The sequence below is a fragment of the Asterias amurensis genome, chromosome 4 (genome assembly GCF_032118995.1).
Source record: "Asterias amurensis chromosome 4, ASM3211899v1".
Lineage (NCBI taxonomy): Eukaryota > Metazoa > Echinodermata > Asteroidea > Forcipulatida > Asteriidae > Asterias > Asterias amurensis.
The window spans coordinates 4960446-4978487 of NC_092651.1; the positions used below are offsets into that span (position 1 = coordinate 4960446).

Genomic DNA, 18042 nt, shown 5'->3' on the forward strand with positions numbered 1-18042 from the left:
ACATAAACAAATATAGTAATGAATAATAAAAAAATATTATACTTGATTAAAAAAAGTTCCCCTAACATTTTGTAAGCAGTTTATAATAAATTATTGACGATACAAACGACTTTGTGAGAAAACCATATAAATTTAATTTAATTCCGTTGAAATGAAATAATATGTACTGGCATCAATTAATATACATACATGTATATGCACATGGCACATTCTGGCTATGTTTTGTTGTGTTGAAACTTTTTATTTAAAACATTAAACAACATTCTTTCATCAATCAATACACAATGTTTACTACATCTAAACCACAAATTTACACAGATTTCCCCGGCCATTTTCATAAGAATTTTACTCGTGTGAGCAAGACAATTTAGGGTTCTTTTGAGAGCATTCAATTTCGTTTTGGTGCATTCAAAATTTACATATTCATATAACTCAAAGTTTCTGACACTTTTTGAAAGACCCATTCAATTATAAACAAATATTCACCGTTTGGTCCGTTTGTTTTGTTCCAAATATTTATATTGGTGCTTGACGATCTGCGTGATCTTTTATTTTCAATCTACATTTAATTATCAAGACAGAAATGGGTGTTAAATGCACTGGACACTATTGGCAATTACTCAAAATAATTTACTTGGTAACAAGCAATGCTGTTGATAGTATAAAACATTGTTAGAAACTGCTACTCTGAAGGAACAAAGTTTTTGAGAAAGAAGTAATTTTCCACTAAAACATTTGAATTTGATTTTGAGACCTCAGAATTAGAATTTGATGACCCGAAATCAATCATTTGAAAGCGCACAACTTCTTGTGACAAGGGTGTTTTCACTTCAATTATTATCTCGCAACTTGACAACCAATTGAGTTCAAATTTTCACAGGTTTGTTATTTTGTGCATATGTTAAGGTACACCAAGCAAGAAGACTGGTCTTTGACAATTACCAATAGTGTCCAGTGCCTTTAAACTGAATGACACCTTAGTGAAACTGGCCTAGAAAACCTACAATAAATATAGTGAAATACACTGCACATCTTTCGTGGGCACATAAATTGGCTGATCACCATTAAGGAATATAAACAATTCTGAAATCTTTAATCATCGGTCAAACCATGGAGATGGAGGTTTTTTCTTCCAGCACGGTCAAAGTCAAACTGAGAAAAAGACCAAGTCGTACTTGGGTAAGTTAAATAAAAATATTGCAAATAGTGCTGATAAGTTATCAACTCAATCATTTTCAAATATCATCAATAACCCCAAATCAATCACTTCCACTTAAAACTGTGAGCTTATATCTGGAGGTAGCTGGGTCGAATCCCACTCTAGTAAATTCTTTGTTCAACCCCAAAAATCTTGTAAATTTAAATTAACGGAAACAAATTTCTCACCTAAACAGCCTAGTATTTCAGATGTACAACATTCTCAAAAACTGTGCTAATATTGGTTTAAAGAAAGTTAATAAAAAATCACTTTTAAAAGGCAAGGGCACCAAGGCATTTTCTCCTTTCTACTTGAGCATTTTCAGGGCACCAAGGCAATGACCACAGGGCATGGAGGCAATCGCCTGTGATGCCCCCACGAAGTATCAGGCCTGAATGTTAATACACATCCCTTGTCTTTATACACTGCTTTCTTCATGCTATAATTGTTAATTTGTATCTCCGAAGCAGTTAACTTATTGGAGATCGTTTAGCAATGTTGAAATTGAATAAGATTGAGCGTAGATTGAGAGAGAGGAAAGTGTTGTCTTGGAATCCAGTACGTAACATCTCCTGCACTACACTGGTTATACCCTGCACTTCAAAATGACGCTTGTTGGACCTGTAGAGAAACAAAAGAATGTCCATTGTTTCAAGAAAATGCAATTCATTATATGTTGATAAAGACAGGGTCAATGAAGCAATGTTAAAAAAAAAAAATTGTATGCAAATAGATTTTTTTTTTCTTCTCCCCCCCATACACCGATGTGTGTTAGCAATTGCCGATGCAAATTTAACATCTGTCACATATCGTTGCGGTACCCACTCCCAAAACATAGGATTTGAACTGCCTCTAGCTACCGGGCAATCTCGGTAGTCTAGTTGCAAGGGTCTTAGAAGTTGGCATTCTAGAATGCAAGGGTCGTGGGTACGAATCCCTCCCGAGTAACATGCCTGTGGTATTTGTTCACAGGAAAAGGGAAAGTACCGAGTATACAGTGCTAACACACATCGGTGTATAGGTAAAAAAAAATAATAATAATATTCTTTATCCCTGATGCAAATTTAACATCTATTATATAGACAAGTATGTTCATGCTTCTTCCGGAAGTGATTTTCAAAGTCTTGGTGCTTTGTTGGAAAAATTAACAGAAGTGGTTTATCAACTAGCAATAAATTAGTTCGACATTAAGTTTACACACTTACTTGATCTTAGAGAGTTTCTGTAATATAATGCTGAGTTTTTCCCATGTCTTAGAATCCAGGTTGGGTGTACGCAGTACGGTGGCACAGGCACGGAACCATGTATCATTACAGCAGCTATCTAGGAACTCTTGGGTTAACACTAAACACAAGTAGAATAAATACATGGTAAATTACGCGCAAGTAAAAATTATGCTATTTTCCCCACTTCAATACTGTTATCTCGTGGGCAGTCTCTTTGGATCATGAGCAACGGACGAAACCAAAATGTTTTGAGCTTTTTTCAGTACTATACTGTCACAAATTTGTTGCGTGTGTTTATATGTTTTTCCTAATAACTATTTGATGTTTCATTCTTTTTATGTAACATATTATTGCTTTTATTCTATTTTTACTAACTGTTTTTTTGTAAACCGTACATTTCGTCTTTTGCCCGCTGTATTGAAGTATACTTATAAACCATTCATAATAATAATGACAGGCAGTTTCATACAGTCAAGATATTTACTTCAAACATTTTAAGTGACCAGGTTTCCCCTAAACAAATTGCAAATTGAAGTTGAAGCATTTGGAGTATTTTCATCAGAAGAAAGGCAATATCAAATGTTGAACATGTTCCTTTTACCAAAAGCAATACCTGTATATATGAAAGTGGAAGTGTCGTGGCCGAGCGGTTAAGAGCACCGAATTCAAACTCTGGTGTTTCTGATCAGCAGAGTGTGGGTTCGAATCCCCAGCCGTGACACTTGTGTCCTTAAGCGAGACACTTAACAATTGCTTTGTCCTTCAGATGGGACGTTAAGCCGTTGGTCCAATGTGTTATGTAACACATGTAAAAGAACCAAGTGCACTTATCGAAAAGAAAAGGGGCTCGCCCCGGTGAACCTTGTAAAACATTACACTGTGCTATCAGAATTAGGTCTCATAATTCAAACGTATCTGGCAAGAAATACTGTATGTTACAGCGTCAGGAGCGTCACTGAGTGACGGACATGTGCGCTATATAAGAAGCCACAATTATTATTATAATAATTTTTTTGGGGGGGGCTAATCGTCCTTACTCGCAGCTAGAGCTAAATTGCGAAGGACGCGGCTACAACATGTTCGAGAAGCAGGCATGCAAGGGCGCATTCAGCAGCCAGCCACATCAACCCATTATGACCACGGAGCACAGCCAAGATCGAAAGTGTTTGTTTTTTTCCTGAGGGAGGAAAACCAGATAGTCTCGAAAACCCTCGTGGCACAGCAGAGAACCAACGCACAACTCAACTCACATATGGCCCCGACCGGGAATCGAACCGGGTCACCTTGGTGAGAGGCGAGCGCTTTACGCACAAGCCAACCGTGCCACCCTAGAAACGAACATGTTAAAATGAAACACATTATACCACACCTGATTCCATTGACATTTGTAGACAGACATCTATGGCACTAGTCACCAATGCTTTATTAGTCATCTTTAAGAACGGAGTTACTACTTGGGTAGCCTGGTATCCAAGAAACAACTCCTTGGCCGACTCTTCCTTTAAGTCTGCCCTCAAAACATCAAACACCAAGGCTAAGACATCAACTGGCAATTTCAAAATAATCAGATTTCATGTGTCAGTATAGGGTATATACATGTACCCCCAAAATACAGATTATAATAATAACAATACATCTTTTTCCTTAGTTTCTGTTTAGTGCTTTATTGCTCATTTGTTGTATTACTTGCATTGCTATTGTTTGTCTAAAGCGCTGTAGTCTGAATGAAATGGCGCTATATAAAAACCCATTGTATTGTATTGTATATATTGTACTGTAATAATAACAATTAGTTTTTATATCTAGCTTTACACATCATCTCAAAGCGCTTCAAACATTTTTACCCCTGGTCACTGGGCCATTTAATTCATTCCCGAAACCATCTCAGCTCCTTGGGGAGTATACAGCTTGTGCAACAAAAATGGGCTACTAAGCTAAACCAACCACAAGAACCATCTCTGCCCTCACAGGTAACCATTTACCTTTGGGTGGAGAGAAGCAATTATAGTTAAGTGTTTTGCTCAGGGACACAAGACACAAGTGTCACGACCGGGATTCGAACCCACATTCTGCTGAATAGAAACACCAGAGCTCGAGTTCGGTGCTCCTAACCCCCAGACAACGACACCCCACAAAGTATACATAAGTTTTACCGTTAGTTTCGTTTAAAATTTCAAGAAATTTGGAAAGGGATTTCACTGGGTCCCCATCTTGCGTTATGGTGTTACCGCAAACCTTTCCATATCGTATTTCCACCATGCAAAGTTTCAAATCCTACTCATCTTGCTATAGTTTCTCATACATTCACATGGCAATGTAACACCTACCTTGAGAGAGAGTCTTCATAATAATAAGACATGACAGCAATCGGATGTGGAGATTAGGACTTCTGTAGAATATAGCAGCTTTGGGCTTCTCATGTAAACCATCTGGAACCTTCACATCTTGTGTACCAACAGCAAATCGTACTGTGGTGGGTTTATACAGCTCTTCACCAAGGCGACGGTACGTTGCAGACAAAGGGTTACGCTGCTGAGAAAATTCAATTCAATTCAAGTAAACATTTTTTTCATACTACACTTCTCAAGATATAACATAAATTCAAAATATTACACAGATAAGCCAAATATTAAGCACAAAGAAAGGAGGGAAAAGAGTTAATCTTGGTCGGCAGCTCGGGTAATTTTGACAATCTTTACTATTTGTCTGGATGAGCTGTGCGGAAGGCACAACAAAAGATTATCTGTAGCGGTTCGGCGCCTTTCAGAAGCAATGCAGGTGATGTACTTTACGAACGCTCATGCCTCATTTGCATGGACGGCAAGCCTTCGGGGCATGCACAGTTCATAGAAAATCGTACAAGTAGGTAGCGTGTGCGTCGCAGGCAGACGGTGCTGGCAGCGTGGTTAGTTCACTTGTACGGTGTCTGTAAACTGTGCATGCCCCGCAGGCCGGCCATCCATCCAGATGAGGCCTAGGCGTGTGCGTCCACAAAGTCTGTCTCACTTACTTCTGAAAGGCGCCGAACCGCTACAGATTTTAGTTTTTAGTGCCTTTCGGCCTGTGTGGCCATACCTGTGTTTCAGTTGTATTGTATTTTGCTTTATACTTATCTGGGCCCAATTTCATAGAGCTGCTCAAGCACAAAAAGTAGCTAAGCACAACAAACTTATGCTTAGCACAATAAGGTTACCAGCCAAAATATCATTTCACATGCACCGTTTGTGACTGGTATCCTGCTCATTTCCGCTCAGCAGGAAAATGTTAAGCACTATTCTCTGCTTAAGCAGCTCTATGAAATTGGGCCCTGTTTGCAGGTTTTTTCCTTTTATGAAGGTTTTGTTTCAAATAAATAAATCTTGTAACAAAGAAGGTAAACACTATGGGTGCGTTTGATTAGCTTCCCTGGGTCGACCCCGCGGTGCTCACTCAGGTGAGCCCCTGACAAGAGCTAATCGAACGAACACACTTGCCCTCTCGTAGTAACGTCATGGTGACCCACTCCACAAGCAGGGCACATGGGGCTGACCTTCGCGAGCCCCTGCAATGACGTCAAAGCTATTCGAACAGACCGGGGGCAGACCGGGGTCAACCCAGGGAAGCTAATCGAATGCACCCAGTAATACCTGAGTTTGCTGTGATTGGTCTAGGTGCACTAATGACCAATATATGAACTGAAGGCATATAAACACTGTAATACCTGAGGTTGCTGTGATTGGTCTAGGTGCACTAATGACCAGTATATGAACTGAAGGCATATAAACACTGTAATACCTGAGGTTGCTGTGATTGGTCTAGGTGCACTAATGACCAATATATGAACTGAAGGCATATAAACACTGTAATACCTGAGGTTGCTGTGATTGGTCTAGGTGCACTAATGACCAGTATATGAACTGAAGGCATATAAACACTGTAATACCTGAGGTTGCTGTGATTGGTCTAGGTGCACTAATGACCAGTATATGAACTGAAGGCATATAAACACTGTAATACCTGAGGTTGTTGAGATTGGTCTAGGTGCACTAATGACCAGTATATGAACTGAAGGCACGGTAGATGTATTTTGGAACTTGAAGGTGGAAGACAGTGAAGAACCTCCACAATGGATGGCAAGATCTTGAGGGAAAAGAAGATGCATTGTCAAGAGATTGAAGGAAATACAGAAACCACGCATCAATCTTACTAAACAAAAGACCTACGGCAGTAATTTACTTAAGAGGTTTTGGGGGTTTATATTGATATCTGAAACAAATAGTCACATCCCCTTAAGGTGATCACCTGGCTGCCGCTTCCCAGGTTGTATCGTAAGCTTGGGTCTAATCCCTGGCTACACGCAGGCCTAGAAGTTCGCTTGACTCTCCTAAATTTCGGGGAAGGATTCTCGCATATTTTTGGGGAGAATTTCTGTTTTATTGCATATATTTTTACATGAATATTTGCTAAATGAAGTGTTTTGAAAATAAAGCAATTATGAGAAGACATAACAGGGGTTTCTCTTAACTTTTTGTTTCAATCGCGTGTATTGAATACACCAAATTTTGTAACGTGTAAAAAAAAAAAAAAAAAAAAAAAAAAAAAAAAAATTGTGTAATTAGTGAAGTCCTTAGAATTGCGTTTTTGGACGATTTTATCTCTTAATTCATGCCCTAAATCATCCGTTTTCCATCAAAAATAATTCTATGAATTCGAGATTTGAGGATCAGTTGTTTTGAACATGTCTTGAACTCCGTTTGCAACGAAATCTTTGAGAATCAACGATCGGTCACTGAGAAATAATTCAATTAATTTTGCCCCGCAATAACGCCTTCCGTCGGCAAAAGTTGTTCGTGTTATTAGAATTTCTCCTCCAAGGCTGTGCATTGTGCACAATCTGCAGGCGTAATGCACAGCGTGCAGCATTTCTTTACTCCGTTGGTGAACGTTAACTGCACTGAATTCTAGTCAAGAAGATCGTGAATATGGAACTACCAACTGCCGTCAACGGCCAATCACAGAGTGCAGATCAGAATGTTGGTTAGACTGAACTTTGGTCGACCGTGTGTGTGTGTGTAGCGATGGGATACTCGGCACCATGTAGTTTGTGCATCGTGTTTTTCCACGTGTATAAAAGCAGATTAATTCCGTGAGCTTACTATCCAGGGAGACTATTGGTCCAAAACGGGATCTTTTGCGCTATCAACCAATCCGCGGACAGGATAAAACAAAATATACTGGGGTTCGTTTTTGGGCTGGAACCAATAACTGTTCCGGTCCTTGGCTTGTGTTTACCAACCACTTAAATTCAACCGAACTACATCATGTATTACAGGCAGGGAGTGCGTGGTGTGTGACGAACGATGACGGCCGTTTAGGGTTAAGGATCAGACGACGACTCGACTCGACAGCGACGTGAATGTTTTTAAAAACTAACTTTATGTCGGATAAACGGAATTAAAAAATAAAACTAGAGGTTCTTAGTACAAATATATTCATGTTGACCCAAATGTAAAGCCGAGAAAGTGATTTTCCCCTTCTAAATGCTGGCAATTTCACGCGAATCTACTCAGATTCGCGGCGTCTTCGCCGGGCGCGAATCGATTCGCGGATTCGCGTCGGGTTTCTAGGCCTGTTACACGGCAGTTAACGGTTGTATGGCTTCAGACTGGCACCCCCGAACAAAGATATTGACAAAATAGGGAGCCCGCCAACATAGGGCTAGATAGCTCAGTTGGTGGAGCGTTGACACGTTAATCCGAGGTCAGTGGTTGAATCGAATCCCACTCTAGACAATTTTTTTTTGTTCAGCCCCCAAAATCATTTAAAAGTTTTCCCAGTCAGTTTCCCTTGTGGTTTATATTGACTTAAGGACACAGGTGTTTTGACTGTGACTCAAACCCACACTCTGCCGATCAGAAACGCCACACCAGAGCTTGAATCCAATGTTCTTATCTGCTCGACCACGACACGCCAAAAGATCATGTGTGCACAGACCCATGGTTAGTAATAACCAGTTTTTATATAGCGCTTTTCACAAATGAAGGGCGTCTCAAAGCACTTTGGACATTATTACCCCTGGGCCCAATTTCATAGCGCTGCTTAGTGGCCGATTTTGTGCTTACTGTGCAATTCTTATTTCATAGCGCTGCTAACCGTAAGCCCAAGAAAAGGCATGCTAACCTTCTGGTGCTTACCGCACAAAAATAAATGACGTCACAATGCAAATCCCTGGTAAACACGCAAAGGCCGGCCATTTTTTCTGCTAACCTATAAAATACGCTAAAGCTTAAGGGAACACGTTGCCTTGGATCGGTCGAGTTGGTCTTTGAAAAGCGTTCTGTAACCGTTTGTTATAAAATCGTTATGGTTGGAAAGATGTTGTAAAAGTTGAATACAATGATCTACACAAATATAACTTGAAATTGCGTGGTTTTCGTTTTACCTCGTCGACAAACACGGTCGGCCATTTATGGGAGTCAAAAATATGACTCCCATAAATGGCCGACCGTTAGTTCGCGACGTAAAACGAAAACCATGCAATTTTGAGTGACACTTGTGTGGATCATTATATTCTACTTTAAAAACATCTTTCTAACCATATGCATTTCATAACAAACGGTTACAAACGCTTTTCAAAGACCAACTCGTCCGATCCAAGGCAACGTGTTCCTTTAAGCAAATTTTTCTGCTACAGTAAGCACGCTAATTTGCTTACCAATAAGCAGCCCTATGAAATTGGGCCCTGGTCACTGGGCCATTTAATTCATACCTCAAACCATGCGCTACTAAGCTAAATCAATCACAAGAACCATCTCTACCCTCACAGGTACCCATTTACCCCTGGGTGGAGAGAAGCAATTATAGTTAAGTGTTTTACTCTGGGACACAAATGTCACGACCGGGATTCGAACCAACACTCTGCTGAACAGAAACACTTGAGTTGGGTGCTCTTATCCGCTCGGCCACTACACCCTAGTATACATGTTTTTACCTTGGTGCACCGTTCCTTTGTCAGTTCAGGTGTAGGTAACGCTATGAGAGGTTGTTTAATGCAATCCGCTGTCATGGTATTACGGAGATGTACTTCACTTAGCCATTCCAGTAAGACACCCATGACATCATAGACTGCTGCAGGCTGAAATACAGTAACAAGATAAATCAACTCTATTTCACACCCAAAAACATCATCATTCCCCAATATAGATGGATTGCAAAAAGCATCATCAACCTCCATACTTGACGATAAACAATGGAAAAGTGCATGGGTGTATGCACTGCGCGCAACTATTAGCGAATGATAGCCTTTCCTGCATGCACGTTTCATCAAAGATGGCGTCGAATGATGTCTTGTACAGTCCATCTATTCATACCACAGGCCTGTGAGCGGGTCATGAAAAAAAAAGCGGAAAATTGTTGTCCGGATTTTGGGCCAGCACTACGAACGTAATAAAAGGCTTTAATTAAAAACTGAAGCGTAGACAACACATTCACAGAAACATAGGCCACAATTCTTACATGTAACAATGTGTTGTACATCATCATTTTCAAGATATTTTTGTAGCATTCCTTTAGGAATAAATCCACAAGCGCGATGAGTCCTCGTCGTCGACTGTCATATATTTTACTTGTGGCAAAAAAATACACACCGTACATACACAACGTACGTAGCGTGGGGGAAAACCATGTGTGCCTAATCTTGTCTCATGGTGTTGGCTTTTTAGTAAAGCGCCCTCTATTGGTGCAATGGAACAATGACATTGAAGTACATGTAAAATAGACATCGCGCTAAACGAAAAATTAACAACAACTGCTACAATGAAAGACCAACACGGAGCATTTTACTGGGTCTAGCCCCCGACTCACATGTCAAAATCAAATCGCAATTAAAGTTCTTCCCAATTCCAGGTACGTGCTGCTTGACGATCTATTTTGGATGTAAAAACAACAAAGATAAAAACGGAACAGGAAAAAAGCGGAGCCTGCAAGAAAAACAAGGAAAGGAAAAAAGCGGAACCCAAGAAAAATGTGGACTGGGAACATTAAAAAGAGCGGAAATCCGCTTTAAAGCGGAGATTTCACAGGCCTGATACCAATGGAGGTCTCCTCAAAAGCATTCGCCAACTTGTAAAAACCTTTGGTAATGAGCTGAATGCTTTTCTTCAGAAACTGTCAGTTGAATCTTTGTTCAATTGAAAGGTTATAAAAGTAAAATTTAAATGTAAAATAAATGTAATCATGTATAGACACATTTGGGTACCTTTTTGGCTGTTTTTGCAACACGGCAAACATTCAATCAGTAGAAAGTTTCAGGGTTCCATTTTTTCACATCTGTAGCTAACATAAGACACATTTAGAGACTTTAACCCATGGTTTACAAACCTTTGTACAATTTGCTCCCTTTGTACAATATTAAGCTTTGTACTATATTAAACTCCTTGTACAATATTAAGCCTGTCCAGCTAATTACCTTTGTACTACTGGTATGTTTAGCCTGTCCAGCTGCTTTGCTTGCATCAGTGTTGTCCTTGGTGGCCAACAGTTGTTGTCTATTTTCAGCTTTAGCCCTGAGTGAGACACTGTCTAGCTCCCTCTGTCGTGCAGTTAGTTCTTGTTTCCTCTGCAGGTTTGCTAATCGGCTCTGGACATTCACAGCTTGGGACTCCAACCTCTTGTTCTGCTCCTGAATTTCTGACAACTGAAAGGAAAATTGTTTGAATTTATTTGTTTTGTTAGAATAAATTTTAAGTGGTTCCATTAGAATATCTATCTCTGGTTAAAATGATTTTGGGGCTGAACAAAAAAAATTGTTTTTACTAGAGTGGGACTCGAACCAACAACCTCCGGATTAACAGGCTGGCTCTCCACCAAGCTATCTCGCCCTATGTTGGCGGTCTCCCTATTTTTCAAAAATTGTTGGTTACCAGTCAGAAGCCATACAACTGTTAACTCCCGTGTAACAAAGGATCACACCCAAGGTACAATACAACCTGGGGTGGGGGGTGCATGCTATGAAAATGTTAAATTAGCAACGAACAAAGCAAATTTTTAAAAGAGCAAGCATACTCACTGTGGTGGCGCACAGGCTTTGTAATAAATCCAAGTTTCATTTAAACGGTGAGCAAATTAAACTTGTAAATAAACTGATAAAAATGTGTTTTATGCTTCAAACTAATGATGCTGTTACAAAAAACTGTTGGGGTATTGAGCATTAGGAATGTCCTTTAGAAATTCAGTAAAGATGTTTGTTTTACCAATCCAGATGTTCCCCATTTGTCATCTATACCCTACATTGGAATTGGTAAAATGACCATCTTCACTGAATAAGGTACATGAATATATTCAAGAATACTGATGTACCTGTTTGCGTAGGCTATCATTGGCTTGTTTGAGCGTCTCAAAAGATGACTTGAGCCGTTTATTCTCTTTACTCTTATCCTGTAGCTGTACATGCCATTTGCTGATCTCACTTTGGTGTTGCTGTAAATACAATACAACTGCATGATATTATTATGTTGTTTGGACTTTCCAACGCAATTGCCCTACATGGTGTCAATCTGACTCTTTCTTTCAAGAGTGGCCAAAAAAAAAAAAATCAGTCTCACTGGGGCCCAATTTAAAGGCTCTGCTTACTGTAACAAAGAATCGCCGCTTGCAGAGGCAGGGAGGTCTGTGCTAACATACTAAGCATATATCATGGGTTAGCAGGAAATGTTTTCTGGTGTGCGTGCGTACTCCACATTAATAAGCATTCAGGCCTGATACTTCAAGGAGGCAACAAAGGCGATTGCCTCCGTGCCCCATGGTCATTGCCTTGGTGCCCTTGAAATGCTCCAGTATAAATTGACAATTTCCTCATAGGGTGCCCTTTACCGAGGAGAAAATGCCTTGGTGCTTCATGCCCTTTCAAAAACGAAGAATACAGACATGAACATTCTGCGTTTACACATCTAGTGCAGAAATTTCATGCTTGCCATGCAAGGGGGTGATGGTAAGTGCAGAATTCAGCGGTAACGGTAGTGGACCCTGGAATTTCAAGTCAATCGGTCAGTGCAATGAGTAGAACAAACAACAAAAGAGTTGAGGGGCAATAGTAGAATTATTAATAAATGTGTTTCATATTTAAATATATTTGGTTTGCAGTAACACCATGTGAGTATCTACTTGCCAGGTAGAGTTTGTTCTTTGGAGAAATGTCTATCTATATTATTTCCCGCGGAGTAGATTTATCAGATTGTTCGGGAGACTTCTCAGTTCTGAAAAGAACTGTCCTGCTTTTTAACTACTACCTGGGCGTAAGGTATAGACAATTGGCTGGGACTACTACTTTAGCTTATAGAACTGTTATTAACTGCACTACCGAGGAGTGAGTTCTTAAATTGGTCTCAACGTTTCGACTCGCTTGCTCTACTCATCGTCAGGAGACTAAAGAGATAAGAGAGAAGTGGGCCTATATATAAGAACACAATCTACCTGGCAAGTAGATACACACATGGTGTTACCGCAAACCAAATATATATTGATACCTCACCATGCACTGCCTCAAATCATATATGTTTTATGATTCTTTCAATAGAATTCACCACAGGCTATAAAGTAGAAGTCACCATGAATAAGTAATCCACCCAGGAATATTGGTAATCCGCCCAGGCAATATAGTTTTTTGTTGACCAAGTCCTCATACCCTTCCATACAGTCGTACTGCATTAAGTAACGCACAGATGTAGTTTGAATATTACCTCTTTCAACTCTGCGAACCTGCGTCCTACCTCCCTATGTGCATGATGAACTGACTGATCACGCTCTAATAAGCTCGTCTGCTCTCGTTCATCTAGCGCCCTCTCTCGTTCCATCAGGTCCAACTCCCTTTCATGAAGAATTGCACTCTCTTGCTGTATGACACAACATTTCAATTGTAACAATCTTTAGATAGAAATATAAGTTACACTGAAAGAAAGTCAATATAATAATAACAATAACAATAATGACAATTTCTTTTATAGTGCATTTCACAATAACCGTATCAATGCACTTTACATTAGTGCACTGGTCATAGGACCTATAACATCCCTGTAATGTTTCTCAGCTCCCTTGGGAGTATACAGCCCTGAGCTGCCTGTAAAGCGCTTGTGGCTTTTTCATACACAATATCAACCTCTACCCTCGCAGGTACCCATTACCCCTTGGTGAAGAGAAGCAATTATAGTAAAGTATATTGTACATGCACCATGACATATCTGCAGCAATAAGCATAGACTTGTGGAACAAGTTGTTAATGGTTTGTTGCGGTGAAAGTCGAATCGTGGTGGTGGCGTAACAATTCAGGTATCCGCGACCATACTGCTCTCGCGATGTCACTGCTCTCGTGTGAAGCTGCTGGCTGTGGACTACTCCCCCATTAAATGAGACTGCACAGCGCGAGAGCAGTAGTCTCGCGGGGGCAAGCAGTCTCGCGAGAATATCGCCAGTGTTGTGGGAATTGCGGAGAGAGTCGGAACGCTATCACCGCAACAGACATTTAAAGGAACACGTTGCCTTGGTTTGGACGAGTTGGTCTATAAAAAGTGTTGTAACCGTTTTTTATCAAATGCATATGGTTGGAAAGATGTTTTAAAAGTAGAATACAATGATCCACACAAGTTTGCCTCGAGATTGCGTGGTTTTCCTTTTACTGTGCGAAATAACACGATCGGCCATTTATGGGAGTCAAAAAATTGACTCCCACAAATGGTCGACCGTTTAAGTCGAAAAGGTAAAAGGAAAACCGTGCAATTTCAAGGCATGTTTGTATAGCTCATTGTATTCTACTTTTACAACATCTTTCTACCCATATGCATTTCATAAAAAACGGTTATAAACGCTTTTCAAAAACCAACTCGACCGATCCAAGGCAACGTGTTCCTTTAAGGACTTGTCCACAATTAGCATAGACTGTGTCTTTTAGCAAGTTATAAACCAATTGCTTCACATTATTTGAAGTATGAGACCTACTCCTTTTACAAAGCACCATGTCATGGTTTACAATGTGCTGTGGCGCAATATGCAGCCAATCAAACCAGGAACACCCAGGTGTACCAGCGTACCCCTTCTCTTTTCAATAAGTGCACTGGGTTCACAACGCACGGGACCAACGTCCGAAGGACGAAGCATCATGGTTAAATGTCTTGCTAAGGACACAGATGTCACAACTTGGGCTCGAACCCACACTCTGCTGATTAGAAACACCAGGGCCCAATTTCATAGCGCTGCTTAGCGGCCGATTTTGTGCTTACTGTGCAATTTCTATTTCAAAGCACTGCTAACCGTAAGCACACAAAAAGGCATGCTAACCTTCCAGTGCTTACCGCCTGAAAATAAATGACGTCACAATGCAAATCCATGGTAAACACGCAATATGGCCGCCCAATTTTTCTGCTAACCTGTGAAATACGCTAAGGCTTAAGCAAATTTTTCTGCTACAGTAAGCACGCAAATTTGCTTATCGTTAAGCAGCGCTATGAAACTGGGCCCCGAGCTTGAGTCCGGTGCTCTTTATGTACCTGTAACTTTCTGTTGATGGTAGCAAGTTCAGCGTAGACATCCTTGACTGCTTCAACCTTACTGACCTCCTCTTCCATCCGCGATGAAGCTTCTTCCTTATTCCATCTTTTCTTCATTGGGCTCTTGGGCATAAAGCATTCTTCACTCTCATACAATTGATGAAATGAAGTGCTTGGGTCATCCGAAGCTCTAAAGGAAGTGTCTAAAAAGGAATCAAAATATGTGCTGTGTAAGAAGTAACTTTAAATTCCTAAATTGTAAATTCCTAAATTGTCAAAATTTGCTTAGCATGAAATTTCTGTCTTGATAAAAACAGGATTACAAACCACATTTCCATTTGTTGCATACTGCTTGTTACTGGTATTCAGCTGTTGTTTGCTTGTCCTGAAAATCACGTGGAAGTTTTGTTGGTAATCCTATTTTTATCAAGGCAAAAATTTCATGCTAAGCAAATTTTTGTGCTTAGCAGCTCTATGAAATTGGGCCCGGGGAGCATGGAGGCAATCGCCGTTGCTGCCTCCAAGAAGTATTAGGCCTGCACTCAGCCACGGTACACCATCAATGTCTCAAAAACGACTTACATACCTTCCTCTGTATGACCAGTCTGCTGCCGCAGTGTCTTCCTATCCAACGAGGACTCATCGTCTTCAACACCATGCTGAATGGTTTCATCAATCCTCTGACTATCCAATCGAAGAATCTTACAGAGCTCTTTCAAGGCACGGTTGTAGTGTCGTCTCTCTGTGCTGCTTAGAGCAGTGGAGTTTGCAGTAGTCGGCAATGTCATGGAAGACATTGGAGTTCTACCACTTGGAGATATTGAGCCTCTTGATGATGGGGAAGCATCTATAAATTACAAAGTAAGAAATTATATTAAAACCGAGTTTGCATCGGATTAAATGATAAGGGCCAAAATGATAAGGTGCTGTGTGTTGTTATAAAAAACTATCAACGCACGTAAAAGACCCCGGTACACATTTGTGACCCACTCTGTGAAAATGAGTAACATGTCGCCCAATACAATATTAAGTTATGGACAGTTTAATGTGGAAAATGTATTTAAAAAAAGTAAAAAAAATAAAATATTTTTTTTCTTTTAAATATCTTTAGTTGCATGGTTAACCTTTAGAACACTTACTTTTAGGCAATAAAGCTATGAATACAACAATTGTGTAATCATACTTATGTCTAATTTGTATCCTTTTGCACACAATGGTAGTTTATTTTACTTGTAATTCGTTTTTCAAAAAAAATGGTGTAGTGGCTAATTTCAAACAGGAGTAACTCAGCAACGCGATACACCTCAAAGCTTAGACATATACCAAATTACTGCTGCGGATGTGTTCTTTCCAGCCATGCATATAACTCAATTCCTGAAATTGCCTACATGTGAGCGGGTCACATTTATGATTTATCGCAAGAGAAGGGGTTCGCCCCGGTGTGTCTGGCAGTGCGACTATCTTCAGTCATGAAGGCTGCACTAGAAGGGAAGGAGAAGTCAGCAACTTTTTCTGACCAAAAAAATAATTGAAACACCAATAATTTTGCTTTAGATTTACTTACACTTTCTTCCAAAGTCTGGATTGGTATGAGAAAACATCCTCAGACATTAAGATACTGTTGGGCTAATTGCTGAAGTGGTTCCTGAAATAACAAAAAAGACAATTGATGTTATTCAATTATATTTGTAATGTTTAACAGAAGGCAGAGTATATTCTCTATGATTTCACCAGTAAATGGTAGAAGCGCCCCCTATAGTTTGCGCACAAAACTCGGTTCTGGGTGATTGTAGTCCCTATGTTTTTCGCATATAGGCCTAATAATTGAGTTCAGAATGTGGAAAAATGAATGTAACTTTCTATGGATGCTATAAGAATCCTGAGGAGATGTCGATAGTATTTATTTAATTTTGGAAGAAAATATTTAAAACACTTTGTTTACCATTAAATACTGTATAGGGACAGCAATCTCAAAGACAGGCACTGATGGACTACCCAGCTTTATTTTCCTAACCCAAGGCTACATTGGGCGCCAAAGTCTGCGATTCAACTTTGAGGTATTGACAGATGCCCCAGCACAGGATAAACTGAAATAGCAGCTCCAGTGTTTGTTTTTTTCAGATGTTGCAGATTAAAAAACCAATTAGTCAGGGACAGCCGTCACTGCTGTTTTTCTATACCGCAGTTTTAAACTTTATTTCCCTGCTGCATGCAGCAGTGAAATGAATGAACAACGGAAAGTCTCCTCGATCCACTAATCGCAGTCCCGCCAATAAGGAAATGCTGTGCGGGTCGCGCGTATTGCCTGATGTGGCACAACTGTTTCAGCCGTTGCTCTCGACCAATAGGAACACAGGAATGAAGAAACTGTCTTAATTTTAAAAGCACAGGTACATGTGCAAGCTCGCGTGTCACGCGAATGTTTCAGCACTTTTTACTGGTCATAAACAAAGGTTTATACACACACACGTGACGCGCTCTCCACCAATAGGAATAGCGAAACTGTCTGAGGTATTTATGAATACTATATTACTATAGTCTAGATAGTCATAAGGGATAACTTTCCGTATGGCGCCACCACTTTTTCACTCATTTTTACAAAAAGGGATATATCAATCAGGTAAATTAGATACTATATTATTTTATTTCGAATGAAAAAGTGGTGGCGCCATACGGAAACTTTTCCAGTCATAAGCATGCATGATAAGCAAAGGTGGGGGTTGTTGCAATCCCTAAAAAATAAAGTTTAGATTAAATAAACAATGGTCAACTCGGATCAGATGCTTTGCAGACTAAATAATTCCGATTCAGAGATTAATACTATAGTATACCTGTACAAACTTACGAGTCAATTCAGTGAATATCACACACATCTAAGCACAGCTCCAGCTTTCAGTTCACGAAGTTTCAAATTTGGTGCAAGTTTTCTCCGGGATCCGACAACAAATCGTCACACAAACAGGAAACTAATTGACCTAGATATGACGATTGGGGGCGCCTTTTTCATTCAATTAAAAAAATGAAAAGGGGATGAAAAATTTAATTATTGTCGCAAGAGGGCGCTAGAGTACAATAGTGTGGTACCAACTCTTCAAAGATCAAT

At 40.0% G+C, this 18042-nt stretch overlaps 2 protein-coding genes across 4 annotated transcripts in view; one reads left to right on the plus strand and one right to left on the minus strand.

The window, feature by feature from the left end:
* The window catches only part of LOC139936398 (uncharacterized), a 135050-nt gene that overhangs the window by 67959 nt on the left and 49049 nt on the right, over nucleotides 1–18042 (plus strand). The window lies entirely within an intron of this gene.
* Nucleotides 137–17901, minus strand: LOC139935992 (coiled-coil domain-containing protein 138-like). Of its 3 annotated transcripts, none has more exons than XM_071930680.1 (13): nucleotides 17785–17901; nucleotides 16504–16584; nucleotides 15526–15786; nucleotides 14940–15142; nucleotides 13140–13292; nucleotides 11761–11880; nucleotides 10871–11098; nucleotides 9395–9538; nucleotides 6421–6543; nucleotides 4752–4953; nucleotides 3794–3970; nucleotides 2404–2542; nucleotides 137–1819 (listed from the first exon to the last, which is right to left on the minus strand). In XM_071930680.1, exons 2-13 carry the CDS (start codon nucleotides 16538–16540, stop codon nucleotides 1669–1671), a joined length of 1938 nt encoding a protein of 645 aa, XP_071786781.1. In that variant the 5' UTR covers nucleotides 16541–16584; nucleotides 17785–17901; the 3' UTR covers nucleotides 137–1668. The 3 variants fall into 3 exon arrangements, with proteins under 3 accessions (XP_071786781.1, XP_071786779.1, XP_071786780.1); XM_071930678.1 differs by having other exon boundaries at nucleotides 4752–4956; XM_071930679.1 differs by having other exon boundaries at nucleotides 4752–4956; nucleotides 17771–17885.

What these genes read in the sequence shown, in the direction of transcription:
- LOC139935992 (XM_071930678.1), bottom strand. Translation starts at nt 16,540, where the DNA reads ATGTTTTCTCATACCAATCCAGACTTTGGAAGAAAGT. An exon ending in GACTGGTCATACAGAGGAAG is followed by an intron (nt 15,143 to 15,525) that starts GTATGTAAGTCG and finishes ATTCCTTTTTAG; the next exon opens with ACACTTCCTTTAGAGCTTCG. An exon ending in ACCAATCTCAACAACCTCAG is followed by an intron (nt 4,957 to 6,420) that starts GTATTACAGTGT and finishes GAATTTTCTCAG; the next exon opens with CAGCGTAACCCTTTGTCTGC.